Source organism: Tasmannia lanceolata, unplaced genomic scaffold (assembly GCF_043159265.1).
Source record: "Tasmannia lanceolata isolate RefF3 unplaced genomic scaffold, GAP_Taslan_0.1 ptg000015l, whole genome shotgun sequence".
In the NCBI taxonomy this organism is placed as follows: domain Eukaryota; kingdom Viridiplantae; phylum Streptophyta; class Magnoliopsida; order Canellales; family Winteraceae; genus Tasmannia; species Tasmannia lanceolata.
The window spans coordinates 58358854-58386665 of NW_027518692.1; the positions used below are offsets into that span (position 1 = coordinate 58358854).

Sequence of the window (27812 nt, forward strand, 5' to 3'; positions counted from 1 at the left end):
TTTCTGAAGTGGGGTGTGTTTGTGAGACAAGGGTGCTCTTATTGAGGAGTGCTAGCAGTACTAGCACGACAAGTTCTCAAATCATTGCCATCTCTGTGATTCAAAAAGCTATTAATATGTACTTTGAGACTCGGCTGCAATAGGGAAGTCTGTTAGGGATTTCCAAACACAATGGCTATGACACGTGCGTGTCTACCTAGCTACTCAAAGATCAAGCATGATGAAAAAACCCGTCCATTAAGTCCCTGTTTGGATAGCGGGAAAGAGATTTCTTGATTTCGAAGGGAAATAATAAATTTTAGACCCTGTTTGGATTGCAAGAATAACATTTATAACTGACAAATTTTTCTTAGGAATTTTTTTTGGGAAATGTTATCAGCACTATTGTATTTTGCTGAGGGCACTCCTCACTTTATTAAAAGTACAGTATGGCCCGCACCGCACCATAGGATGATCCAAACTGTCCATTAGATGGGCCACAGCCTAAATAGATTGTGCCCCAAAAATCATTTCCAGAGGTTGATCCTAACCCTCCGATCTGAATGTTAGAGGGTTGATCCTCTATAGATCGGAGGGGTTAGGATCAACCTATGGAAATTATTTTTGGGGCACAACATATTTAGGTTGTGGCCCATCTAATGGACAGTTTGGATCATCCTATGGTGCGGTGCGGGCCATACTGTACTTTTAATAAAGTGAGGAGTGCCCTCATCAAAATACAGTAGTGCTGATAACATTTCTCTATCTCTTCCTTTCCATGATTTAGAGGGAAATAATGTGATTATAATTAGAGCAATGATAATGATAGATACAAGGGAGCCCTTGCCTAAAGAGCCGCATAAGGGCTCTTCATTGGATCCACGTCATTTTCAGTTACAATTTAAAATCCGTTGAAAAAGTAAAATCAATTACATTTGATGATGTGGATCCAATGAAGAGCCCTTTTTTGTCCCTTTATGCAAGGGCTCCCTTGTATCTATCATTCCTCCTTATGATTAACTTAGAGGGGTATTATCATAAATTGATGTTCCCTATATCTTTCTTCTTGCTCTAAAAAAGTACGGAATTTTAGAAATAATTTTCCTTTCCAAACTTTCCGAAAAAATTCATGCAATCCAGACAGGGCCTTAGGGATATCATTATAAATCAAGGGAGATGATAAATTCGTGAATCATCCTACACGGGGGGTGTGAATTTATCATCACCCTAAATAAAATTTGAAGTGAGGATGTTCAAGTAGCTTTTTTTTGTGCGTGTAATCTAACAATGGAAACGCATGAAATTTTGGCTTTTCTAAAGAAAAAATCTTAAAATCCAGACAGGGCCTAAAATGTCTTTAAACTGTTTATTTTCCATCCACACCATTCATTCGAGAGCCACATCTATGGGTAGTGGCCTATATAATAGGACATTGAATCCGTAATCTTACCGAGTTTTGCACGTATCTTATTAGCAAGTTATAGATTAACCAAACCCTAATCCCAATACAACCGTTTTTTTTAAGTTAATAATGTTTCTATATTAGAAAACTTACCAATTATATTAGGAGTAGGAGAGGATAAGGGTGTTAAAACTTAAAAGGGAACGAATTTGTGAGACTTGTCCTTTAAGTTTTCTCTCTGCTTTGGCCTTGAAGACTGCTTTCCAAAGGAATTTGATACGTATTCATCTTCCTCACAGTTTTCTCCCTCCTCCTCATAGTTTTCTCCCTCCTTTCTGCTAAGAGTTCTTTAATCTCAAATATGAAGCTGGTACATAAAAAAATCGTCCCTCGTGGACCCGGTAGTGTAAAGATGATTCCAGAGGAATCTGATGATCTTTGGCATGCCTACAATCTCATATCAAAGGGAGATACTGTTCTAGCCACTTCAGTCAGAAAAGTTCAAAGAGAGAAGGCTTCTGAACATATAAAGAAAGACGTTGAACGTGTGAAAGTAACACTAGAAATTGAAGTTGAGGGTATAGATTATGAGAAAGAGGGGTCAGTTTTACGTATACATCGTAAGAATATCCTTAAGAATGACCATGTAAAATATTGGTCAATTTCATACCTTAGAAATCGAACAACATAGACCTTTTGTTTTGAGAAAACTTGTTTGGGATTCTTGGGTTTTAGACATGCTCAAAGAAGCTTGTGAACCTTCTGCAAGTGCTGATTTAGCAGTTGTTTTGATGCAAGAAGGACTTGCACACATATTTCTCATTGGTAAAAGTATAACAACGACTTGTGCTCGGATTGAAGCTTCAATTCCACGCAAACATGGACGAAGTATTGCGGGTTATGAGGAGGCTTTGAATAAGTTTTTTGAGAAGGTTTTACAGGGTTTTCTCGAGTATATTGATTTTAAGATTGTTCGTTGCGTTGTTATTGCGAACCCAGGATTCACGAAGGATCACTTTCATGATTATTTGCTTTTGGAGGCAGAAAGACGAGAGTTGAGATAGATTATTGAAAATAAATCGCATTTGATTCTTTCTCATGCTTCCTCTGGATATAAGCATAGTTTGAAGGATGCTTTGGATGCTCCCAATGTTATGAGTTTGATCAATGATACAAAGGTGGCGCAAGAGGTTCGGGTGCTCAAGGATTTTTGACATGCTTTCGAATGATACAGATCGTGCATGTTATGGGCCTAAGCATGTTGAGTTTGCTCATGAAAGAATGGCTGTTCAGACTCTTTCGATTACAGATCATCTTTTCAGGAATGCAGATATAAAGACAAGGCAAAAATATGTTAATTTTGTGGAGTCAGTGAAAGATTCAAGTGGAACAGTACACATTTTTTCTACTATGCATTCGTCTGGAGAGCAACTGGCGCAACTTACAGGGATCTCAGCTATTCTACGGTTTCCACTACCAGAGTTGGATGACATTGAGATGTGATGACGACAACGTGTTGTAGCAGTGACCAGTGAGAAAGAGTTTCTTTTTTTCTTGGGTTATTATGTAATGAATTTCTCAACAATAATGAATTTTTTATATTTATTAAAAAAAGGTTCAAGGGCTTTAATTTTTCCTCATATGGACATGTACATAACTTTACAACTGATACAAATATGCGAATATGGAAACATCTTAAGAGTGTATCCGCAGCATCTTTCTCGAAAAAAAAAAATTAACTTAAAAGAGAAACAAGATAAGAAGATGAAGATGACCAGGATTTGCCTGGGAGATGGGCTAAGATGACATCCTTTCTTCACATCCATGAAACTTACTTTACGTGTACAAAATGTGAAAAAATATAGGAACTTGGCATGAAATGGGTTCTCTAGGTTTGCTACTCTGGTTTGCGCTGCATTGTCTTCGGTTGTGCTTAGAAAACTCTCTCATATCCTCCCTAAATCCTTAAATTACTTCAATCCCTAAACATAGAGGCAAAAAGTTGAGACTCAAAAAATGGGAAGTGAAAACCATCCATGAGAGCTGAAAATGGAGAAGTCAAATCTAGGGAAGCTGGGTGTCAATGAGCTAGAAGAAGCTTGGTTTTATACATCAATTGGACAAAAGTTGGGAACAATTGGACCATGTCTTGCACACAAACAATCACATTAAAGACCAGAAAAAAGTACAATGATAACAAAAGGGGTCATCGTTTCGGATTTGTATGAGAGATGCCGCTAAGAGGACCTTTTTTTCTGGAAAGATGAGGTTCTTACTAATCAAACTACACAACCAAGAGGACCTTTTTTTGGAAAGATGAGGTTCTTACTAATCAGGCTATACAACTAAAAGGGCTTTTTTTTGGAAAGACAAGGGTCTTACTGATCAAACTATAAACCGAGTAAATACAACGAAAATATAGCACCTGCATCCCACAGTTTACACCATGAAACCCCTTAGATCACCCTATGATGTCTCCATCAGAAACTGCTGAAACAGTCCCAAATCACCCTTTACTGGAGAAGGTTATTTGAAACTCAGAACCTCTTGTGAGGAGGTACAGCAATGCAACAATTCCTTTCAACCAGTTATCCCACCAAAAGAACAGTGGATTGTATTTCCGCAGACACCACCACCACCACCACCACCACCACCACAGAGGGGTGATCCATCTATACGATCTGCAGGACCAATGTTCTACGTACACTCGGCATATGGATTTATCTATCTTACCACAGCAATGTTAAAGGATTATGAAGAAACATTAGGCTTGGAAAAACCTCAAAAAAAGCTATCATTAAGTGTATAAAAGATCCACTATCAATGAACCTTACATTGCATTTACAAAAGAAAAAAAAAACCTATATGACCCATGCCTTACGTACAAAAGAAAAAACAAATATGGGACACATTTCTTGCATACCCAAATGGGCATTTGGGTATATCTCTATCTCCTCACTGAAAAAATGGTGGGAATTATGATACATTGCGTGTGCCCAAAACCTGAACGTGGAACAAAGGAAATAGCAACAAGAAACTGAGAAATAAAATGTACATGTTTAGAGTTTCTCCACCTTGACTGCACCTATTGACTCCGACTCCTTCAACAGCCTTTCATACTCACAATTCACTTCTTCAAGCTTAATTCTAAGCTGTTGCACCTGCCCATGGAAATCACGGCGATGGATTTAGAAGCAGCATAAAAAAAATCTTGTTACACATGGGGGTTCTTCTGGTTTTTTTTTTTTTTTTTTTTTTTTTGAGGTGGGGGGGAGGCCCGGGGGGGGGGGGGGGGGGGTGTGTGTGGAGGGGCATGAGCCTGAAATTTGGGATGGGATTGAAGCCTTTTTTTAGGTAGGTAAGCTGGGATTGAACATCTGACCTCCAGGTAAAAAAACAAAGCCTTCACCATTGAGCTAGAGGATCAATCATGGATTGAACCTTATGTACCAGCGTAAAAGAGGTAAGAATGATACCAAAAGAAAAAATAATCAATTTTAGTATCTAGGGCAACTGGGTGTGGAGGCAAAAGTTAGATATTATCTATTTTAAGTATCTGAAGCATCTAGGGATCATTAGACTCCAAACCAGGACCAGCAACCTGAATGAAAGATTCATACTGCTATGGGTCAGACCATTGACCTCAAGGTTGTAGCCCTTAGATCCTAACCGACAGGGTACACATCTCAAAAGCCTCAAACTAAACATGACAACATATATGGACTGTTCAGCAGCTATATCATAGTACCACACTATAAACTCCATTGTAAATGGAAAAATATCATTTACTAGAACAACTTAACAAGCAGAAACACTTCTAACAATTTTTACGAAGTCTTCTAAAAAAGGAAAAATATATCAATGCCTGAGAAAATGAACAAAATTCATTGATGGGCAATTATTGTGAATACTTTTGCTATGAGAAGATAATATTACCTTGAGCTCAAGTTCCTTCTCATTCTTCTCATACTCTTCACACCTGAAAATAGAAGCCAACAAGACAATGAAAATATGTTTTTACTTCGGTGAGTAGTAAAAACTGCAGAAAGTTCAAGCAGTTGGTATCAGATTTTTTTTTCCTGAGATAATGAAATAGTAACCTCTCAATGACATTTTTTTCCTGGATAATGAAGGAGTAACCTCTCAATAACTTTAGTATGTTTTTCTTTCTAAGTTTGTATAAAATTTATAAGGTTGCCCGAATAAATTTCCTCCATTAAAACTTTGGCGCATAACACAAAGTTATTCCTCAAAGGTGTGCACAATCACACAGATATCTCAACTCCAGTTTTTCAAATTACATTACAGTTGATGATTTGAAGTAAGAACTTAATAACCATCTAAAAAAATAAGTTTTTCAAATTACATTACAGTTGATGATTTGAAGTAAGAACTTAATAACCATCTCAAAAAATAAGTTTTTCAAATTACATTACAGTTGATGATTTGGAGTAAGAATTTAATAACCATCTAAAAAAATAAGTTTTCCAAATTACATTACAGTTGATGATTTGAAGAACTTAATAACCATCTAAAACAGTAACAAGAATTAATGAGAACTGCATACGACATCCAAGTGGAAGTTAAGGAACCATTGCAAGAAAATATAAGTTTGAACTCACTGTGTGCGCAATTTCTTATTTTCTTCCATCAGTCGTATAGCCTCCGGATTTCGTGGGCTGTTCTCAACATTCTCGCGACACTGCAAAGAATAAATATAATTTTAATGTGTTAAATAAACCTTTAAACTCTAAACAAAACATGGAATAGATATCTTTTATTAGTGCTCAAACAGAAGAATGTTATAACAAGCTAAGCAAGCAACAAAATAAAAGGTATTAGAAGCATAGGTTACTACAACAGGATTAGAATAATTCCAGAATGCAAGCATCTATGTAGAAATGCTGTGTTGGGCACATGTCTAGATATTCACAAGAAAATATACATACAAATAATAGAAAAAAAAAATCTTGTTTTCATCACTTGTTTATATATTACTTAAATAATGTTAAAAGGATTTTTTTTATCTGGATATAACTTGTATGGATAAGTATGAACATTAATATGAATAAGTAGGTACATTAATAATACCACAAAATGTAAATTTAGACTGCCATTTCACATCCAAATCTATCTCATCAATGTGCCCCACCTCCGTCTCATCAATGTGCCCAATGTCTGTTGCAATTGCACCAGACACAGCCTGCTTTTTCATTGAATTCGGTGCCTCTTTACAACTTTGTTGTTTCCTCTTTCCAGGAAATCCTGATTGCACATTGTAACAAGGTGATAGATTAGTAAGATTAGCAATGCTAAGACAACATCTTACAAATAAAAAATCTCACCCGGTTGAAAGCTGTTTTCAAAATCATCGAATAACTGCCCCGGAGTAGAGCGTCTCGCAGCATCAACCCTGGTGGGAGAGTTCAGAGCATTTGGGGCACTTAATGCAGTCACCACGGGTCGTCCCGCTGAAAAACTAGAGGGAGTTCCTGATGGATCTGGAAAAACACCACCCACAGAACCAGGGGTCTTGGTGTTCACCACAACGGGTTGTAGAGTACTATTTGAGGGAACTGATGATGAAGGAATCTTTCTGGATTGATGATACCCAATCAATCCACAATGATAATCCCTGTCAGATGGCGTTTTGGAGGGGGGGACAAAAAAGAAGGAAACATCAGCTTCAACATCCAAGCACCAACTCTATCGAGAGTAAATTAGATGGAGTAAGCATTTAGAGTGCATCTCACCCAATAACTGTTGGAGCTTACCAATATTCAAATGTCATTTGCCTCAAACGAGTTTCAAGTTTCTGAAGGAGAGAGGTCTTTTCAAAATCCTGCTTATCATGGGTAGGCTCAATAAAATTCGCCTCTAATACACCTAAAGATCATTAGATCAATGGGAAAAAAATTAAATCTAAAACCCATAAAAATCATTGTTATAGGGATGCAAAACAGTGCAGCAAAAAATTCCACACACTACAACTGTACATGTTAAAAAAAGAAATATGTCAAGGGCTTCTTACCAGCAACGCCTCTGCCCCTACTATTGCTCTGATGAACAACTTGCCAAAAGGGCTGCAAAGAAGAGAAATCATAAGAAAAATGTAGAAGGCACAATTCTGTACCTTGAAAAAAACACCTTAAAGTATCATCTAATTACAATAAAAGACAAAATAAAACAGATGGGAAGCAAGAAGTGGAATAACTTTACAAGTTTTTATGTGGGAAATGTAGCTTTTAGAAACATCAGAAAGCTTTTAGTGAATGAGTAAATTAGATGGCACCTGACTACAGTATCATACCATGTGTGTAATGGTAATTGTCACGGGATAAAATCACTCCTACTCAAAGGAACCTGTGATGGCACTAAGTCTTCCCAACTTAGTCAGCCAAACGCACACCCAATATGCAATTGAGGCTCTCTCAAGAAAGGGACAGAAATCTTTAACGTGGTTCGGCTCAAACAATGCCTACTCCATGAGCAATCTCTTTGCTTTTCTCTCACTAAATCTCAAACTCTAGGCCAAAGCCATTAAAAGGAAGCTTTCCTCTCAAAACACACACAAATGCCCATTGCCCATGTGCATGGGGTGTTTTTGCCACATATAGGCCAGTTTTGGCAACCAACTCAAGGCCATTGGCCAATTTTCAAACTGCCTAAAGGTCATTGGCCAATGTACAACACATCCTACAATCCATGTGGATTGGCACTTACAAATTACAAGCTAACACTTGGCAAAACCAACCAAAACCGTCCAACTATGTTGTGTGTGCAATAGCGACGAGGTTTGCCTCCAAAATGTGCATGCAGCACCACTTGGCCCAATGCCTTGCTGCCAAGTGTGCAAAACCCTGCAAAAGCACCCAACTGCTCCCATTGCGCTGCCTTCCTTGCTCAAAAGCATGTGCACCACGTCCAAGAATGTCTTGGCAAGTTTTGTAACTGTTTGTAACCGTTGCCTCCATGTGCAAAGCTGCGCCACGCCCACGTGCTGTCCAGTTGTCCCATGCACAGTGGTGCATTCCTTGCTGCGCCTTGGCCAGTGCGCATTGCGCATCTGGCCCATTCTGTGCCGCATTTGGCCTATCCGCTTGGCCAGTACACCCAGCCATTGTGCCTTGTGCCTGGGCATTTTTTGCCACCAATGCCCATCTGTGTGTTCCACCCACACTAGTGTTAGGTTCCCACCCATGCTTGTCCGCCAATGTGCTATTTTGCACACCAATGCCTGTAAGTCCCTTGGCCCTTGCGTGCATGCCATGTGTACTAACCCTCATGGCCCTACCCAACCCATGGCCTTTGCTTGTGTGCTGCCTTGCACACTTGTGCTGTGCCACCAAGGTCTTTGCCATGCCACTTCGACAAGCCCATCCACGCTCAGTCTTCTCATGCCATTGGCCATATGCCATGCTCTTTCTCCCACCTTGTTACCCTCTCCTATCTCCCTAGGCTGATTTGGCTACTGGCAAGGGTACAAAGTGCCACCACATGCCAATGGCTATTCCATCGAATTTAGGGGGCTAACAGTAATCCACTACAGTATCATACCATGTGTGTAATGGTAAATCCACTGGCATTTAGAAATTGGAGGTCATACAGGACTGATCTGCCAATTTTAACTTAAACCCGGGAGAAATAATTATCCATAACTGAATGAGTTAAGTGGCTAAAAGAGGGAATGATCAAACTATAAAAAACTACCAAGATTGGTAAAGAGTAAAGACACAGTGCTCAACCCTCTTCCGGGAAATGAAAATTAAAAAAATAATAGTAATAAGAATCACCAAAGTATCAGTGAACAATGATCTGAAAATCAAATTGGAAATAAAATTATTAGAGTGCCTAAGTCGAATCAAATCATATAGCCAAATATTAGATTGTAAGAACTTTATATTGCAGAAAAATTAATAGACTGCGGCCCTCCCCTTTCTGACTGGACTGACACGGGGAAGGGTCAATTTGACTTCCTCTGGAGCATACTTCAGAGCCACTCGTTCGTCCTGACCAAACAGTAGAATCTATCTCCCAGCGATTCCTTTCTCCACTAATAACCCCTTTCCTAACCAGCCCGCCCGATCAATTTTGGTAGATCGGCAAATTTTTTTATTGAGGTGAATCTGGTCCGAAGTTGTCGGAACGAATCGTTTGCTTTATCAAACAAAGATTTATTAGGGGGTCTTGGTTGGCCCCCTATTTTCAACCACTACAGCTTGGTTGAGGTACTCAGAAACTGTCGTAGATCCCTGACTTTATTAGAAAGAGATCAAGTTGAAGTTCTCGAGCCCTTTGATTCTTTGGCATAAATAGCATTTAGAATTTCTTGAGCGGAGGCGAGGCCAAAAACTTGGGCAAGGATCTCAGGGGATACAGTTGGGATCAAGGTGTTAACAGGTTAAGTGATGTTAACAGTGACCTACTGCAGCAAGTGAGGCACATTAGAACAGTTGCTCCTGGCGTCCCGAGCGAGGACTTCTTTACCCAGCTCCGGTACTCAACAAGCGGGAAGTCAACCAAGAAATTCTGTCAAACGGAAGGTCAACCAATATCTGACTTCGAATGGAAGGGCTTCCCACTGAAGTTGAATTCCATTCCGTCACGTTCCGTGAGGCTGCACTCGCCAATTACGTCAAGTTCGGAAAATAATAAAGTAAAAAATAAGAAAGGCGTAGGAGAGAGAGAGAGAGAGAGAGAGAGAGAGAGAGATGACAATCAAATGATATTCTAAAATCTTAGATAAAAATTAGTCAATTTACAGCTTTCTTGGACTTCTTATGCAGAGAGATGACATTAAAATGATATTCTAAAATCTTAGATCAAAATTTAGTCAATTTATAGTTTTCTTGGAATTCTTATGTAGAAAGACATTTGGAAAGAGGTTGGACTAGCGATATTACCTGCAATTTAATCACCTCTCCATTCTATCCACAAGATAGAATAATTTTAAAAAATTACCAATCATGAAACAGTATGCACTTCATGTTACTGAATGTGATTCCTTTTTCAATTGAGATTCAAGTTGACCATTAATCATTTATGTGGTTGACTGAACCGAATTGTGGGATTTTAACAACTCAAGTACAGTGAGAGAAAAATCCAAAAATAGAAAAGCGTAGAAAATGCAATCAGAAAATGGTTATGGTGAAGCAATTATGTTCCGAGAAAAATCCAACTGTCTATGCTCTTCACTGGATGCTAGATTTTAGCATGCCTGCATTGGATCCTATGGGAGTCCTACGCTTTAGACTCTATGCTAGTCTTATTGTAAATGACATTAATAGAAAGTATGGAAGTTACTCAGAAACCTTCAATTACTTCATAATTCCAATAATTAAAGGGCATTATGAATTCCATATTATTTAAATCAATTGCACCCAAAATAAAACACAACCAGAATGAGGCCTACCAATATTTGTTTCCACAAAGAGAGGCAAATCTATTAAAAACACAAAAGGATATAGATAGGGGAGGGAGGGCCAAAAAGCGACATGGCCCAAGACCTAGACTGGATTTATCTTAATCAAATGCCATCCCCTCAAAAAAAAAAAAAGGATGTCCTCTTGACCCATGATCCTTCTGTAATTCCATATGTCATCATGTCATCTTATTTCCTTGCGCCTTTCGTCAATTTACAGCGACTACCTTTTCCAATTTGAATCAGTTGCAGGTTGGAGCCATGAAAAAAAAAATAACTTACCTTCCTATGCTACTTTGAAGTTGCAAACTGCTTTTCAGAAAATTACAGCAACTAACCTTTCCATTTTTTAATGAATTGCACGTTGAAACAATGAAGAGCATTTACTACCTCCTCAAAATAAGCAAGAACTAAAAGAGACTCCGATGCCACAAGCATACATAAATTGCAGGTTATAGCTATGAAAATAACTTTTTTTTAAAAAAAAATAGCTACGAAAACAACTTAACCATTTCATGTTATTTAATGATACTAAACTATTTCATTTCGATTTTCGCAAATCACTTCCTTTCCGCATGACAGCCACTAATATTTCCATTTTACAACAAATTGGAGGTTGGAAAAAAGAAGATCATTTACCTCCTTACGGATATGCGACAGATCAAGAGCCTCCAATGTCGTAAGCATTATCACCATCATCAACATACATATTTTAATTTCTCTTGCTATTTGTTAAAGAGTCCAAGTTTTACTGTTGAGGATATTCAGAGTCAAACAATTACCAAATATTTCATCAAGGAGGCGAGACGAATTTGTGCAATTGTGACGTTGGAACTACATTGCAATCAATAATGCCCAAGTCTACAACAAATTTAACCAAGGACAGGCTCCTACATCAATATGGTCATCAGAACAAGTCCAAAATATAACCAACTAGACCAAAGATATGTGGATATATCTTAAGGGAGGTAATACACTACACTGATAACTGAGGCAATAAATTCAGTGCAACAATGGTGTGAAAATCCATGCCATTAAAAAAAAATAGTGTGAAAATCCATGAGACAGAAAACAATTGGGCTGGCAATTTTTCTCACTAAAAGTTGAAGGGGCAAGAGAGCAAAAAATTCACCAATATAAGCCGATTCTTGTGATAGACATTGAACCCATGGATATTCACATGTGGAGCCTCCTTTAGGAATCCTATTGTGGTGATGACTTGGGCCTGAGTAGTGAGAAAACAGAAAACAATACATAGTCAACAATGACTAACAAAGAGCAAAAAACATCAGGTGATAACATGTTTCCTAGCCCAGAACAACAATTTACTCTTACAACAGTGATCAATCATTAATTATAAACTGTAACTGATCACAACCATCAAATGTTAACATTGAACTACAGAAAACAATATTCAGTCTATTTAGAGTACAGAAAACTATAAAGTCTAAACTCTAAACTACGTCTTATACCATCAAATAACTACAGATAAGAAAGCTAAGTTAATTTTTTCAAAAATAAGGCCTTTTAGTAGAAAAAACAACATTTGTATACCAGTTATCAATCATTAATTCATTACTATTACATTGTAACAGACCACAAGCCTCAAATATTGAGGTTTGAACTACAGAAAACGATATTCTATCAGAACTAAGTCTTATACCATCAAATAACTACTGATAGTAATGCAAGTTATTGTTTCTTTAGTAGAAGAAAAGGTATTAGCATCAAAATCAAGTTCTTCAAAATAGAATATTTAAAAGTTAATGTTTCAAATTGCACAGTCCAGATTATTTTTATTAAAAAAAACAGTTCTCTTGATATCTAGTTTTGGAATAAACAGAGTAAGGTGGCAATGCAAGATTAAGTATACATAGAATTATTGCCAATACATGCCAATAGATTACGGTAGAAAATTACCACCCCAGAAATAACACAGATAAACCCCATCATTTATTCTTGTAGCAATATTGTAACCAGTGTTTGAAAAGGAGGCTTAACTCGAAGCGCTTAAATTTTGAGGCATAAGCCTACCAGGCATGTTTGACGCGCTTCCGCCATGATTTTGGTCTTGTATTTTTACAAAATATAGTTTCCGCTTTCTTTTAGGGCCCGTTTGGATACCTCCCATTTTGTATTTGGATTTGGAATTGAGTTTTGAATACAAATTGAATAGATCCGGCAGCTCATGTAGAGGGAGACAGAGAGGGAAGGGGGTACTTCCTAGGGGAGGGGAGAGGTTGAGGAGCAAAGAGGGTGAAGGAATCTGCCAGATCTGTGGATTCCAATTTCTTAGTTCCAGCAAATTTAGAAATCTGATTTTTTTCACTGTCAGATGCTGAATTAGAAATCCAAGAATTTGATCCGATCCAAATTACAATGCAAAAAGGGCTGCAAATGTGAGAAATCCAAATCAAAATCTTCTTTGCATCCAAACGGGCCCTTAAGGTACTCGACCATCTCGGTCTTTTTTAATAAAAAAATTTGGCTACCATTAAAAAAATAAAAAAAATAAAAACGTACCAGGCATGTCTGCAATAAAAAGTATATGGGCAAAAACTATCAGTTATATAAAGGCTATTTTGTGAATACAAACAACCGTATATGAGAAAATATAAGACCAGTGGCAAGAGGGACTAGTTTTTGGAGACACTATTTTTGTGATTACTCCACAACCATTCAACAAAATTGAAACCTATCACTTTCAGGTGATTTCTCTAGTCGAGATCTCTCGTCGAGATCTATATTTCACATGTGGAGTTTGTGGAGTGGGAAGCTATCGCAATGATGAGTAGAAAACCCAGTTTTCTTATGCTTTTAACATTCAACATGCATTTTCATTTCTTTTCTTTCTTCTTTTGTGTTGTTTTGAGTTTCTTGGGAGCTTATTTAGTTAAGTGTATTTGAGTATTTTGGTCGAGATATGACGGAAAGGAAAGTTTATGAATGAAAATATGCATGGGTAGCTGTTGGGAATCAACCTAAGGGACATGATTAATTTTAAATTTTGTACTCAATGGTACATTTGAGGTGCGAATTGTCTCAAGCATCACTTCGCCAGAACACATCATGGAATGGAACCATCTAGATTGTAGACTTTAGTAGCTTTTTAGATGTTTGAGGTTGATATTTTTTATATAACCTTGAATGATAATTTATCGAAAATTGTGGAAAATGAAACATATTTTCTTTCTAGAATGATATTATGTTTTTTCAAACTTTCTTAATTTTCCTATTTTTATAAAATTTAAAAATTTTGAGGCTTACGCGTCGTGCCTTGAGGCTTACACCTCACCTCAGAAGAGTGTTGAATGCTTTGCCTCACACCTCCGCCTTCCTAAATGGATTTCTAGATAGGAGAGGAACCAGATAAAATTTATTTATTGTGAATAACTTTGTGGAGTAGAATCTGATCCTAAACAAAAAAAAACACAAAATGTATTACTAGGGATTGCATATAATGTTGCTAAAAGTTTGGTACTGCAACAAATAGACCATGCATATGATACAACAAAAATAAGCCCTACAACATGTGGATTTAACATAAAAGTGAACAAACAAGAACCCCCCACCCACCCACACACACACAAAGAGAAAGAGAGAGAACATCTGCATAAAAAAAGGAGGAAATAGAAACAAAGTGCAATGTTTCGTCCACAACAAATTTAATACAAACCTCCATACTTCCTCCAACTTGAGGTCTGTACAAAATGTATTCAGGAAATTTAATGTCGTTAGCAAAATTACGATGCACTACAGGTTGCCCACGCAAAATAATTTTGAAAGTCTCCGGTATCCGCAGATACAAGAAGGATGAGTACACCTACAGTTCAAATAAGAAGTCAGTGTAAAAGGGACAGACTATTAATGATGTAATGGGATGTGGCTGAAAAGCTCCCACTCTCCAACTCCAATCCAATTGAAAATTTGAAGTCAGACAAGAAATGAGGAGCCCAAACAGGCCATACTGATGATATCAGCATGGGTTACTAAGTTGAAATATCATCAGAGAAGGGAAACTCATGACATTTTATTTTTCCATATTTAAGTTGACTCTTCTCTTCAAAACAAATATTATGGAGATTTAAGCTTGATTATAGGAGTTATTTGGATTGGATTTCTACAAGAAGCCATTTCTAAGGTGTATACCATAATTAAATAACTTTAGATATATTTTAGTTACAACAAATCTTTCTTTGAATTAGAACTTTACTTTTAAATTACATAACTTACGCGAAGAGAATAATGATATCGGTTTGCAAAATGATTCTGGGTTAGCATCCTTGGAATGCTATTTGTTTCAACTATTTTGGGAGCCCCACTGATTAGAATATCCTGCAACCACAAAATCAGAAGTATTCCATTGAAAACAACTCAATAAACAAAATGAAGTCAGTAACCTATATGGAACATCATACAACTAACCTCTTTATCTGATTCAAAATCGAGCTCCATACCCCCGTCATCATTTAACCATAGATTATAGACAATAACTTTCGTTCCATGATGACCTATGTCATCAAACTGCTCATTAAATCCAAAGAATGAGTGAATTGGAATCTTCGAGTTTGGAAGCCCGCAAAGGATTCAAAACAGAAATACACAAAGAACAAAGAAAGAGAATGTGCTTCAGGACAATACCTAATTTAGGGAAAATCCTACACTCCTAATGGGATAATGGCTTTAGGAAAGGCTAAGGGTTAACACGGAAAACTCAAAACACCTAAAGAACTAACCTAGGGCTGATTTAATGATAATTTAATTAACGGGCAGCAGCAATAACGAGACTTAAATTGCATTCAATAATTAGAAAGAACAAAATTATCAAGAGATAAACCTTATACAAACCAACCAATAGGTAAAAGATCCTTAAGGTGGATTGTAATGACAAGATTAGTTCTAAACTAGGGTTTAAACATGCGACCAATTAAAATAACTAAAAACTGATGCAAATACCAATGGATTAAATCTATTTCAATAAGAGACTCTCCATCCCTCCATTCCTCTTCTTCTTCCTCCCTCTAACCCTAACTCAATTTCTAACATATATATATATATATATATATATATATATATATATATATATATGAGGAAAATGTTTGATATAAGCTTATATGAGCTAGATCTCACTAACATAGTGGGCCCACATTGTTTAGATGATCCAAAGCATTCATTTGGTAGGCCCTCATATAGATAGGGTGTGCCCAAAAAATCAGCTTCATAGGATCATCCTAACCCTTCCATTTGTGGAGGTTAAAAATGGAGGGGTATAAACCTCTATAAATTTGCCCATTTTTAACCTCCACAAATGGAAGGGTTAGAATGATCCTAAGAAGCTGATTTTTTAGGCACACCCTATCTATATGAGGGCCTACCAAATGAATGCTTTGGATCCTCCAAACAATGTGGCCCCCCTATGTTAGTGAGTTCTACCTCATATAAGCTTATATGAGCTCTAGCTTTAATAATGTCAAAGAAAACCATATATATATATATATACTAGTAAAAAAACCCATGCGATGCACGGGTCGACAAAGAACTGTACGGACCACATCATAGGTTGATCCAAACCGTCCATCTGATGGAACACAACATCAATACGTTGTGCCCGTAAAATCATTTCCATAGGCTGATCCTAGCCCTCCAAACTATAGAGGTTTCCATAATATGTTGTTCCTCTTAAGGTGCCCGAAATTCGTAAATAAATTTAAAGGTGTGTTGAATTCGTAATATCCTCAAAAAATTACAAAGGAAAAGTAGTTTTTTTCGTAATTGTCAAATTTCGATACCTCTTCTTTGTAGTTTTTTTCGTAATTGTCATATACAGGTACCCGTTGTCCGTAATTTCCCTCCAAAACTTTACTACGTAATGATTATTATTGCTAGTTTCTTTCGGTACTTATTATTGCTAGCCACCTTTCAAGAAATAGTATTTCCGTGCAGTTTTTCACCACGTCTAATAAGACAAATCTTTGAACACATACAATTGCAAAGGATGGGCGAGACGTAGCCTTTGGAGAAGGTGGCTAGCAAATAATGATTTGTTTTTTCACATAATTCTGAAAATGGGTAGGATTGAAATTATGTGGCTTTAATGGGTGCCTTTGTTAAAAAGCATAAAGGAGGGGGTAGGATTGAAAATATGTGGGTTGAATGGGTGCCTTTGTTAAAAAAAGTCAAAAAAAAGTGACGTGTAATTCTCATAGAATTTTGGGAGAAATTCAAATAAATCTCTTATTTCTTCTTCTGCTATATATATATATATATATATATGAGAAAACGGTTCCTACACATATGTGTAGAGAGTTCTCTACACACTAGCTTAAAATACAGTGGGGGCCCACATTGTTTGGGTGATCCAAGCCATCCATTTTAAAGGCCCTCATATAGATAGGCTGTCTACAAAAAATCAGATCCATAGGATCATTCCAACCTTACGATTTGTGGAGGTAAAATGGATGTCTTTAAACCTTCACAAATTAGTCCATTTTTTGCCTCCACAGTTCGAATGGTTAGGATGATCCTATGGATCTGATTTTTTGTGGACACCCTATCTATGTGAGGGCCTTAAAAATGAATGGTTTGGATTACCCAAATAATGTGGCCCCCACTGTATTTTAAGCTAGTGTGTAGATAACTTATCTACACATATGTGTAGGAACCGTTTTCTCTCTCTCTCTCTCTCTCTCTCTCTCTCTCTCTCTCTCTCTCTCTCTCTCTCTCTCTATATATATATATATATATATATATATATATATAGGGAAATGATTTCAGCACTCCACACTTTTAATAAGATAGGCAAAAGCATCTTATCATTTAGTATTTAGAACTGTGATATTCTTCTTTTACAGCCCTTTAAATACCACACAACAAGATGTGCCGCGCATCTTGATATCATACTTAAATCCATCAAACTTTGATAATGTCAAAGAAAACCACGTGTTACAATCTGACATTTATATAACAGATCAACAGTACAAGGAGGTTTGCAGCTTACTTGCTTCAATAGTTCGGCTTCTGTTGCATACGGAGACCATTTCAAAAGTGTGGACAAATTAGAAGAAAAATGTTCTTTACTAGTACGAAGTATGGTTCCAAATGCACCAGATGATGGATTGAACTCATAATTCACCTACACCCAACAAAGAGTATATGTTAACAAATAAAATAGTTTACATTCCCAATAACTTACATAATAATGAACCCATAATTTCTTAGGTGATTCCAGGACTTGCCAAAGCAAGCAATCAACATTTATGAAAAAAGCAAAAATGAAATATTAACCAAAAAAGAAAACAAATAAGCATCTTGTTGCGAAACTTACCATGGGCACTACTATATCGGTGTGGCCTGTTAACCTCAAAAAGGTATAAGAAAGAAGACCAACACTTTGCGTCAATGTCCTGATGCCAAAGAAGCATATGAATGACAAAGAGGCTTATAAGGACAAAAGTTATTGGGTCAAAGGATAAACTCAAAAGTTTTAAAAATAAGATGCGAGGGAGGAAAATCAAGGTATACACAAACATCAAAAAATGACGCGACAAACTGAAATAACAGATTATGCCAAAAAGGAAATGATATGCACGATGGTTTGAAATTTAGGCCGATATATATTTGTATTGATGAGGTCTGATATGACACGGATCTCCCGTATCAAGGTTCACAAAAAATCACGTGTATCGGCCTGTAACTACCGATAAGTGATAAGTTCGATAAATGGCCGGTATCACGTCATGTTCACATGAATACCGTGAACCTCATTTTTTTCACTTTGGTTGCAATTTTCTTGAGGGTATTGCTTGATTTAAAGTTGCATGACCCAAAAGAACATTGATCTATGTCATGCTCACAAAAAAAAGTGAATCTCATTTGTTCACTTTCTTTGTCATTTGCAGGAATTTGCTTGATTTATGGTTGTATGACCTAAATGAACATTGATATGCTAGAATCAACCACGAAAAATAATCATAGAAATGTAAATCGATGGATAGAAGTAAGATTCACCAAATTTTGGGATTTTTCGGTTCAAAGCAATATCCATATTCTCTTTTTCTTTATGGGTTATTATAATACAACAAAGACATGCACGACTCATTGGATAAGCATGTTTACGAAACGAGTTACTGGATAAGCATGTTTGCGAAATAGTTGTAAGAGATTTGGGTGTTATTTATGCAAATTTTATTGTTTTTTTATTGTACTCGTGTGTGTAGTATTATTTATTGTATGCATTTACTTGGCTAGACCTATCAATTTGTGTATGTTTTGGGCTTTTTCTTCAATTTATTTACTTTTTTTGTTGTAATTTTTATTATCCGTTGGATTTTTCTAGATAGTTATCTCCCTCCAAGAGGGCGAGTCTTGGCGGGTGCCTCGTGCACTGGGCCGCCTTTTTTATCTCGCCTACCCCGCTCCCCCCACGCGTGCATGAAGAGGTCTAAGTTTGCTCTTTAACTTGTACATTTTTTTTTACTTTGTACTGTTAGTGATCAAAGCATAATATTCATTTTGGTTTCTGGAAAAAAAATTATCATCTTTCTTCTGTGTTTCATATTTTCAATTTTTCAACCTAGATCCGTGTATGTAGGCTTATTCTTGTGTGTTTAACTATTTCTTCATTCGTTTTACCCATTTTTAATTGCAACACATGTTAGTACTTATACAATTATGATAGTGTTTACTTATTTTTTATTGTTTACGATCATTTCTTTACTTAAAATAATTATTTATACACTTCTAGTTGTAGTAACAAAAAAAATGTTGACAGACAAGCAGATACGCTCACCACACAGTATAGATCTAATAAATAATGCTAAAACTATCAAACCATAGATTTTAGTTGAAGTAAATATGCCAAAAACCTTTAAACATCAAGGTAAAAACAAAGAACGTGTGTGAAAGCATCATGTACAGCTTAGCTTCTAGGATCATGAGAATTTGTATCACTCCATTCACAGGCGTATCGCCGATATGGCCGATATGCCAACTGATACTAATATTTTGAACCTTGCTATGCACACTAAAAAGGAAGTAAAACCTAAGAACATTTTCCTTTACATAGAAGAGATGTAAGCAAGCCAATAATTTGCAAAAAAGTGTGGAGAATTGGAGTTGAAGTTTGACGTGGACACAAAAACATAACATATAAATAATTACAACGCCAAGGATATGATATATTCACTATCCCCATACATCAATAGCAAGAACAACCATATAGAAGGCAAGATAAAGCCACATTGTAACACTTAACCCCAAAGAGACCTTAAAACAAACAGTAAGAAATTTTTGAACGGTGCCAAACACAAGAAAGGTGTGGATTCGAAACATATCCAATAAGTAGAAATTTTTTTATTTTTTATTTTTTGAATGGCTCCAAAAAGTAGAAAGATTGCACGGGGAAAATCTGTAGGAACTTGAAAGTAACCAGCAATTCTAATAAATCCAATGTTCCAACGAAAAGGATGACAGGCCTATGATTAGGTTATCCTCTCGTATGGAAAGTGCAGTCACAATGTAGGAAAGATGGTTTGATGTGACCTTATAAAACAAGGCTATTCTGTAGTCCTCATAAGAGCCTATTCTGCATTACCTCTTCTTCTACCCCAAATCCATTGCATTAAAGAATCTCGCATTGACTCCATTTCAGATTCTTGAATTAACAGAAAATCCACTTTCCTACTAGCCGCAATGCCTGTCACCACCCTCTTATCACTCCTCGACCTTAGGCCTTTAATATTAAATGATACGATCCTTCTACTTCTCGACCCTACTTTGCTTTTTGTTTTGTGACCAAAGGTGGTTGGTATTATAAAGGCCCCTCTTTTTGTTTTTGTTTTTTCACTATATCTCCCTCCATAATTTTCCTTTACCTTCCCCTCCTGTCTCTCCTGCAGCTTTTCCAAAGGGTATTTTGATTTTTAGCAAAAATGCAGACCTTAAGAAAATCGTAGGGAGTGCACATGCGGTTTTGTAGATAAATCAAAGCATGATGGCTAATTCAATGACATTGCATTCCCAAAATAGACAATGTTCTCTTGCTATACCCTTAAGAGGAAGGGTATCTACAAGAAGTTTAGTTAACTATAGAGAAGAGGTCTAAAAATAAACAAGGATCTCAACATCTTTAGGAGGAAGGGCGACCGGAAGAAGTTTAAGAAACTACAGAGAAGAGATCTATAAGTTACACAGGGATCCCAACACCCTACCTTACGAAGGTTGTGGAAGAACGTGAGAACAAAAGTCCGGTGCAAGTATGAAATCACTCGTTTCTTACAACAATCAACATCATGTTCCTACTTCCTACGATTCACCCCATTCCAATCGGGAGGTAAAAAGGTTACCCAATACTATAATGTATCAATTCCTAATTTGTTTTAACTGATTCAACCATTTGTGTGCATTGAGACTTGTACTTTTACTTCTTATTTTCCACAACAAAAAATTTGTTTTTCTCGTTTCTCGAATGAATGAAAAAATGGAAGTGTCTAATCATATCCTTCTTTTTGGATGACTTTTCCAGAAAACTAAGTTTCTAAAGCAGATCTTTACCCAACAAGGTAAATAACACAATTAGTTTGCACCACTTTCTTTCATGCATTTTTAACTCTACTTGTATAGAGTGATACAAAAGTTAATTACATTTGTATGTAACACCAATGCTTCTCTTGGCATCTGCTAGTTGATGTTTTCTGGGTCTGTGGTAGGCAAAAGATCTTTTTTCTAAGTAAAACGCACATCTATTTCTCTCATGCTCAGGTTACCCCAACCAAGTACATTATTTCATGCATTATATACCTTTTGACAAAGTATTTCCAATCTTAAAACTCCCCAACATAAAGAAAAAGTATTCAACAATGAAGAAAATAAGTGAGATGTTACTCCTCTTTCCCCTTCTATTCCTCTGATATGAAAGATCTTGTATAAGCATAATCGTGAAATCTGCTTTGAGACCTTCAAAAAATGAGATCAGGATTTCATGGATTTCTTTGGTCTTCCAGCATAAGCCAAAACTTTCGAGAAAAAGAAAATTTTGGGTTGAGAGCTTAACTTAAAATCATTGGATATCAGGTTCAAAGGGGGGAAGAGAAAAACAACTTTTCTCGGGTTTTACAAAACTAGATTACACCTCCAACTCAAGACCGGTTACAAGGGAATTAATAAAGCTCAGCAAGTTTCTCAATTACCGATTCAAGTGTAAAACTTGGTGAGTAAAAGTTTCATCCTAAGATTACAATTAGCAATTGCATATTAACCTATTGGCAAAATATTTGGATAAAGCTTGTTTGGATAAGGTGATTGTGGAGAGTGATTCAAAGAATGTCATTAGGTGGTTTTGTGGATCGGTAGTCCCTCCATGGAGATTTGCACACCTTTCCGACGAGATTTCTGATCGCGTGCATGGCTCGTCTGTTGTCTTCAATCATATTAGAAGATCTGCCAATTATGTGGCGGATAGGCTTGCAAGGGAGGGTGTGGGGAAGCTGGGCCTGGAGTTGTTTGATTTCCTTCCCCCTTGACATTGTCCTTTTTTTTTTCTTTTTTTCTTCCATGTATCTTCTCTTTATTTGCTTTTCTCGTTGTACTTTTTCGTGGACCACCTCAGTCTTTCTTTTTATTAAATGAATTTGAAACCATTAAAAAGAATTAGCCTATTGAGGAAAAAAATTTAACTAGGTCGTATAGTTGGAATTGTAAGAAGTTGTTACAATAGCAATTGCATATTAACTTACTGGCAAAAAAAAACATTAAGTAGGTCGTATAGCTGGAATCGTGAGAAGTTTCTACTGTAGCTGTTCACATGATGAAGATAACAACTAAGAAGAGAATGCAAGAAAGCAGTCATTGAGATTGGGTGACTAAACATTTCTTATGGCACAAAGTATGGAAAAATCAAGATTAAAAAAATCAGAAATAACTACAAATTTAGTAACCATTAGCACTAACCACTACCATAACAATCCATTTTAAAATCCTTCAAACTGGACAAGGAAAAATACAAGAATTGGAAAGATCAAGATTAAAAAATCAGAAATAACTGCTAATTTAGTAACCATTACCACCAACCACTACCACAACAATCCATTTTAAAATCCTTCAACCTGGACAAGGAAAAATACAAGAAGACGCAACAAACGTAATTGAAACTTCATTATCCAAATAAAACCTTTTTCCCATGCAGCGACTAAAAACAATAGCATCCGCCCCAAGCCGCATAGTGCTTGTCTTGAAACCATTACCATCTGAAAGGCTACAAACCAACCAATTAATACCAAAGCAAGACAAATGAGTGGAATAAATGCAGAATGACCAGCCTCGGATGCATACACTGTCCAATTGCTGATTTTGCTTTCTTATCTGAAAACCCAAAGCTCAAGCAACGCCGCATACATTCTGGATCCATTCCGCCTCCATCATCTAATTGACCAGACCCCAGATTTCCAAGGCACAAGATTAAAAGAAATAAAATATGATAAAAGAACCGGCAATAAATTATGATAAAAGAAACAAAGAAAAGCAGCCCTGCCAACAAACCATGCAGCTAACACCAAGAAAAAACTTGGCGTACCTTGAATCAACAAAGCAGGACTTCCATTCCGTGGATTTGAGATTTTATCTACATTGACAAAGGTAGCCCCATTTTGTATCTATTCCACATAACCCGCAGAAATGGAAAAGCACAAATGGACGGTTATATAGTGACTGTAAACAAGAAAAAACTTTGAAAAGCCCCAATGGATGAATATAGAAAGAAAAAGAAAAAAGAATCTGCTTTCATTGCCCCAATAGAAATGATATAGATAACAGTTGGCAGATACTATAAATAAACATCGTCCAAGGAATCTTGTAAAGGATGCATCTAGCTTTAGCTAAGATGGCCATGTCTGACCACCAAGAATTTGTTTTCATGATAAATCGGTAGTCTCCAAGTGGAGATGATGGTGAAGTTGCTAAAAATCAGAGAATGGGGCACCTCCCGTGATGAGATGCTGCTAAAAACCGGGAAACGGTCAATCGGATTTTGAGTAGAGTTTTTTGTTTCCTGACTTTTACCCGCATCTAATCGCTAGAAACACCCGATTCCGGGATTTTGTTTCCTGATTTTTAGCACCTTCACCATCATCTCCACTTGGAGACTACCGATTTATCATGAAAACAAATTCCTAATAGCATGAAAAAGATAAAGGACGATGATTTAGGAAAAGGGATATAAGAAACCACCTCGTCAACTGCATTATCAAGCAGCTCTGCTATGGCTGCAAAGAACAAAACGAAACAGTAGTATAAGAAACTCCCAATGAAACATCAATAAAACAGCAAAATACTGAATGAAGCGAAATCTGTAAACCAGTTGTGCGCACCACCAAGAGCCCACTTATGAGAAGTAGCATTGGAATGGAGAAACTTCGGATGAACACGTAAATGAGATTTACCATCTGTAAATTCAACACCAAATCATCCGTAAATTCAGCATGAAAACAAACTACTCAATAAACAACAAGCTTTCAGAAAATAACAGAGATAGTCAGATAGCATTGTGGGTCAACAATGAAACCGAAATGTGGAAAGTGGTTTCATGAAGAAAAAAAAAGTGAGAGTTGAATACTTTGAGATACTGTTTTAGAGGCATGTCCAACATCATAGTTCCCAGCTTTCCAGAACTGTTGGCAGAGTGGTGGCTCACGCCATCCAGGTGGTGAAGAACAAGGGCTAGGGCTAGACCCATCAACCACTGAACTATCTTGATCTGAAAATCTAGAGCTGGTCTGGGCTCTTATAGTATTTGAACTTCTGCTGTCCTTAGATCCTTTAATGCGTGGATCAAATTTTTGCTCCCGAAAATTTTCAGCTGTGGTGTCCTCTCTTAGTTGTACTGTACTCAAAACTGAACCACGGTCCTGTTTAAAAGGCTTGAAATCTGGCTGTTCAGTATCTTCATCACTGCATAAATCAACAATTTCTGGAAAGCTCATCTCCAGCACTGTAAACAAAACACAATCTGTTATGACCACTTAAAGAAAAAGATCGGGCAAAGCAACGGCGCTTATAGTATTGAATATTGATGCACTAATATTCAGTTAGAGTAGAGCAAAAAATTCACATAAACTAGAACCAGTTAATAGAAAAATAGGACAAGTATGCAGTATTCAACCCTTTTACAGGACTTGCTTTACTTCTGAATTGAGTAGGCAAATCCGTGGAGGCAAAAGAAAAAAAGCAATAAATAAAAACAAAAATCATAACATTAAACAGCATCAAAATACTAAACTCCAAGTCAACGCTGAAAAAGAACTAAATCAATGCACTACAAGTGGAAATTAGCTCCGATTTTCCCATTGCTGCTCTCAACAACTGAAACCAAGGTTCTCATCCTTCTGGACTGGCATTAAACCCATCAACAATAAACAATATTCAATGATTTTGGATCGAAGGGCACTATTTGGACACCATCAGATGATCAAAAGTAACTCCGTCCGTTAACGAGCTAGCTCGCGAGCTATTGTATGCAATGCAATAAAACCCTCGTTTCCCCGCTTCGCTGCTACTGACCCTTAGGAGACACTTCTCTTAAGTCGTGAACTTCATTCACTCAGATACATCCCATCCGTGGCAATAGCACGCAATCTTCAAATATGTGCAGTGAATGCTCTTTTGGGTCCCGATTGGCATGTGACATAAATCCATCATAATGCTATTGTATAGGAGGTAGTGTGCAAAACATGGAATCCAGGGTCAGATTAAAAATTGGGACTGCATGCTTAATCTTGTAATCATATTTCTGTGCTATTTCCTTCTTCATGATAACTACTTTGGTCGATTGATCTTAATTGAAACCAGGTTGCAGACTGGTAGCACACGGATTAGCACACATAATACCTAGGTGAATTTAAGCATGAATTCTGTCACTCATGTGAAGTGGTCTTCATTCCCAATAAAGGAATTCCAAGTTGCAGTTCAACACCCAAAATGGAGTTTGAAATCATCAAAGGATTGCTTGCAAACCTTTCATAAAAAGTAAAAACCTCAGCAAATCCCCTGAAGGTGGAAAAGTTAGGGAGAAGATTCAGAAATTCATCCTCCATTACATTGATGATACTCGAGTCCTTTGTATTTTCCCCATCACCATCTTGGTCATGATGGTCATGGCGCTCTCTTCTCTATTTCCTTTCTTGCTTCAAAATGTTTTTATGTTAATAGTTCCGAAAAAATGACCACATATTGGTTTGTGGAGCATGGTCACTAGAACGGGTGTCATGTCATCATCAGGAGTAACATCAAGTACTCTTCTTTTGGTTAAAATTCATCAAAAAATCTTCTTTTGGTTAGAATTAGGGCTTCTTTTGTTTCCCAAAACCATAAACCAAGGTTGAAGCCAACCATGACTCATCATTTTTTCATGCTTGATCCCAAAGTTTGCTTTTACGGCACCATTTTTTACTCCAAATATTTTTCATCAATTTTAAAAATTTCTTCTCTAAATTTTTCAGCATCTTTTTCAAAGCAGAGAGAACACCAGAATGTTCCAATCTAGGAGAAAAACAAAATGGCCACTCGAATGGAATTGACACAAAAGCATGTGATAAACATTTGTGCTCTATGTCGGGTCAATTTGGACTCTATTCAAGAATAGATCTTCCAAATTCTGTATTGGATCCATGTGTAATCAGTAGAGTAGATCATCAATGGAGCCTTTTTAACAAAATCAGAGGCAGCAATTGATATTCAAGAGGAGATCACATTTGATCAGCGAGCTTTTTGAACAAGAGCACTGGTATCAATAGGTGAATCCCACCAATTCTCAAACAAATTATGATATACCATTGTCGAGAACAGAAACAGCATATAACACTATAGCCTAAACTAAACCAACAACTACAAGTAATTCATTGGCTCAGACTCATAATCAACAATTAGAATGGCCTTCCTATAGTTTAAGTGTTTCCTTGGAAAGGGGGCAAACTATATTAGATAAGTTGGCAATGCTTGTATATGTATAACCTGGAAGCATGCCATGATCAATAGAAGGGTGTCTCATTTACAAAGCCAAATGACTTGAGCTTAAACTTTCAAAGTTCATTTTCCCAGTTTCAGTTTTAAAATCTCCTCACATTGCCTCACCTCAGTAAAACAAAATCAATCTCATCACAACAATAAATGCTCATTAACATCTCAATCTGCAAAGTATTCTAATTACACTGCTCAAACTATAAACAACATAACCCATGAGCTACTCAGTGTAGAAAAACGAGAAAAACCCAATACCCAAATAGAAAACAGAAAAATGTAAAAAGAGAACAAGAATCAAATTTTGTAAGGAAGGAATTTCAAAAATCCAAGTCACCTGCCCTAACAAAAGCAGAAAACAACAAAAACTTATTGCCTAACATACTTGGCAAGATTTACCTAACATACGTACTGATTTCATGAGTTCTCATGGATTCAAGGAAAATCCAAAAAAACCTCCAATAGATTTAGGAAAATTATGATAAAAGAGAAAAAGAAAGAAAAAGAGAGATAATGAAAGAGAAATCCCCAAACCTTCATAAAACCTCAAACCCTTCTGCCCTCAAATGGAAAAGGCTAAAAAAATTGACCGAGGAAGGAAGTCCTTTATATACTATAAGTGGCACGTGCCTATAATGCATGACAGCTGTAAAGTTTAATTTTACAGCTGTACCATTAAAGCAAACCGAGCCTCGAAAACGTAGCCTCGGTGCGCCAATTTAGGCTCGGAAGTAAAATCTGTAGCTTCGGTGACATACGGAAATCTCGCGAAAAGATGGGCAGGTGCGTATTTCTAGGAGCCTAGTGAGGAGACGAAAGATCTTGGCCCTTAAAGTTAGGGCACCGTTAAATCAATGGCTGTGAGAAGAGTTTAAAAGCACTTTCAAAAATAGTAGTCCATTGCGCGATGGAGTGATGCGGAGGTGGAGGTTATCCTTTTTTATTCGGTGTACATGATCCGGTCAATTGTGTTTTGACCTGCTTTAATGGCTAAATTTTAAGTAG

At 36.8% G+C, this 27812-nt stretch overlaps 1 protein-coding gene and 1 pseudogene across 3 annotated transcripts; one reads left to right on the plus strand and one right to left on the minus strand.

Moving 5' to 3' along the window:
• The first annotated feature begins 1706 nt into the window (after window positions 1-1706).
• On the plus strand, window positions 1707-2898 carry LOC143892173 (protein PELOTA 1 pseudogene; annotated as a pseudogene).
• A 1253-nt stretch (window positions 2899-4151) lies between these two features.
• Window positions 4152-27551, minus strand: DMS11 (Histidine kinase-, DNA gyrase B-, and HSP90-like ATPase family protein). 3 transcript variants are annotated; one of them, XM_077397461.1, is made up of 20 exons: window positions 27342-27551; window positions 24409-24783; window positions 24164-24238; window positions 24024-24058; window positions 23371-23449; window positions 23130-23219; window positions 22969-23044; window positions 18127-18205; window positions 17800-17934; window positions 15228-15326; window positions 15036-15137; window positions 14479-14625; window positions 11935-12027; window positions 7413-7464; window positions 7156-7267; window positions 6727-7016; window positions 6534-6646; window positions 6004-6083; window positions 5318-5360; window positions 4152-4542 (listed from the first exon to the last, which is right to left on the minus strand). In XM_077397461.1, the coding sequence occupies exons 2-20, from the start codon at window positions 24773-24775 to the stop codon at window positions 4441-4443; spliced, it is 2169 nt and encodes a 722-aa protein (XP_077253576.1). In that variant the 5' UTR covers window positions 24776-24783; window positions 27342-27551; the 3' UTR covers window positions 4152-4440. The 3 variants fall into 3 exon arrangements, with proteins under 3 accessions (XP_077253576.1, XP_077253575.1, XP_077253574.1); XM_077397460.1 differs by lacking the exon at window positions 27342-27551 and adding an exon at window positions 27220-27253; XM_077397459.1 differs by lacking the exon at window positions 27342-27551 and adding an exon at window positions 27207-27243.
• Between the last annotated feature and the right edge of the window lie 261 nt (window positions 27552-27812).

Coding starts and splice junctions, on each gene's coding strand:
- DMS11 (XM_077397459.1), bottom strand. CDS start 27,228: ATGAAATCAGTACGTATGTTAG. Junction 23,450..24,023: donor TTGATAATGCAGTTGACGAG/GTGGTTTCTTAT, acceptor TATGTGGAATAG/ATACAAAATGGGGCTACCTT. Junction 12,028..14,478: donor AAGTTGGAGGAAGTATGGAG/GTTTGTATTAAA, acceptor CTCACTACTCAG/GCCCAAGTCATCACCACAAT.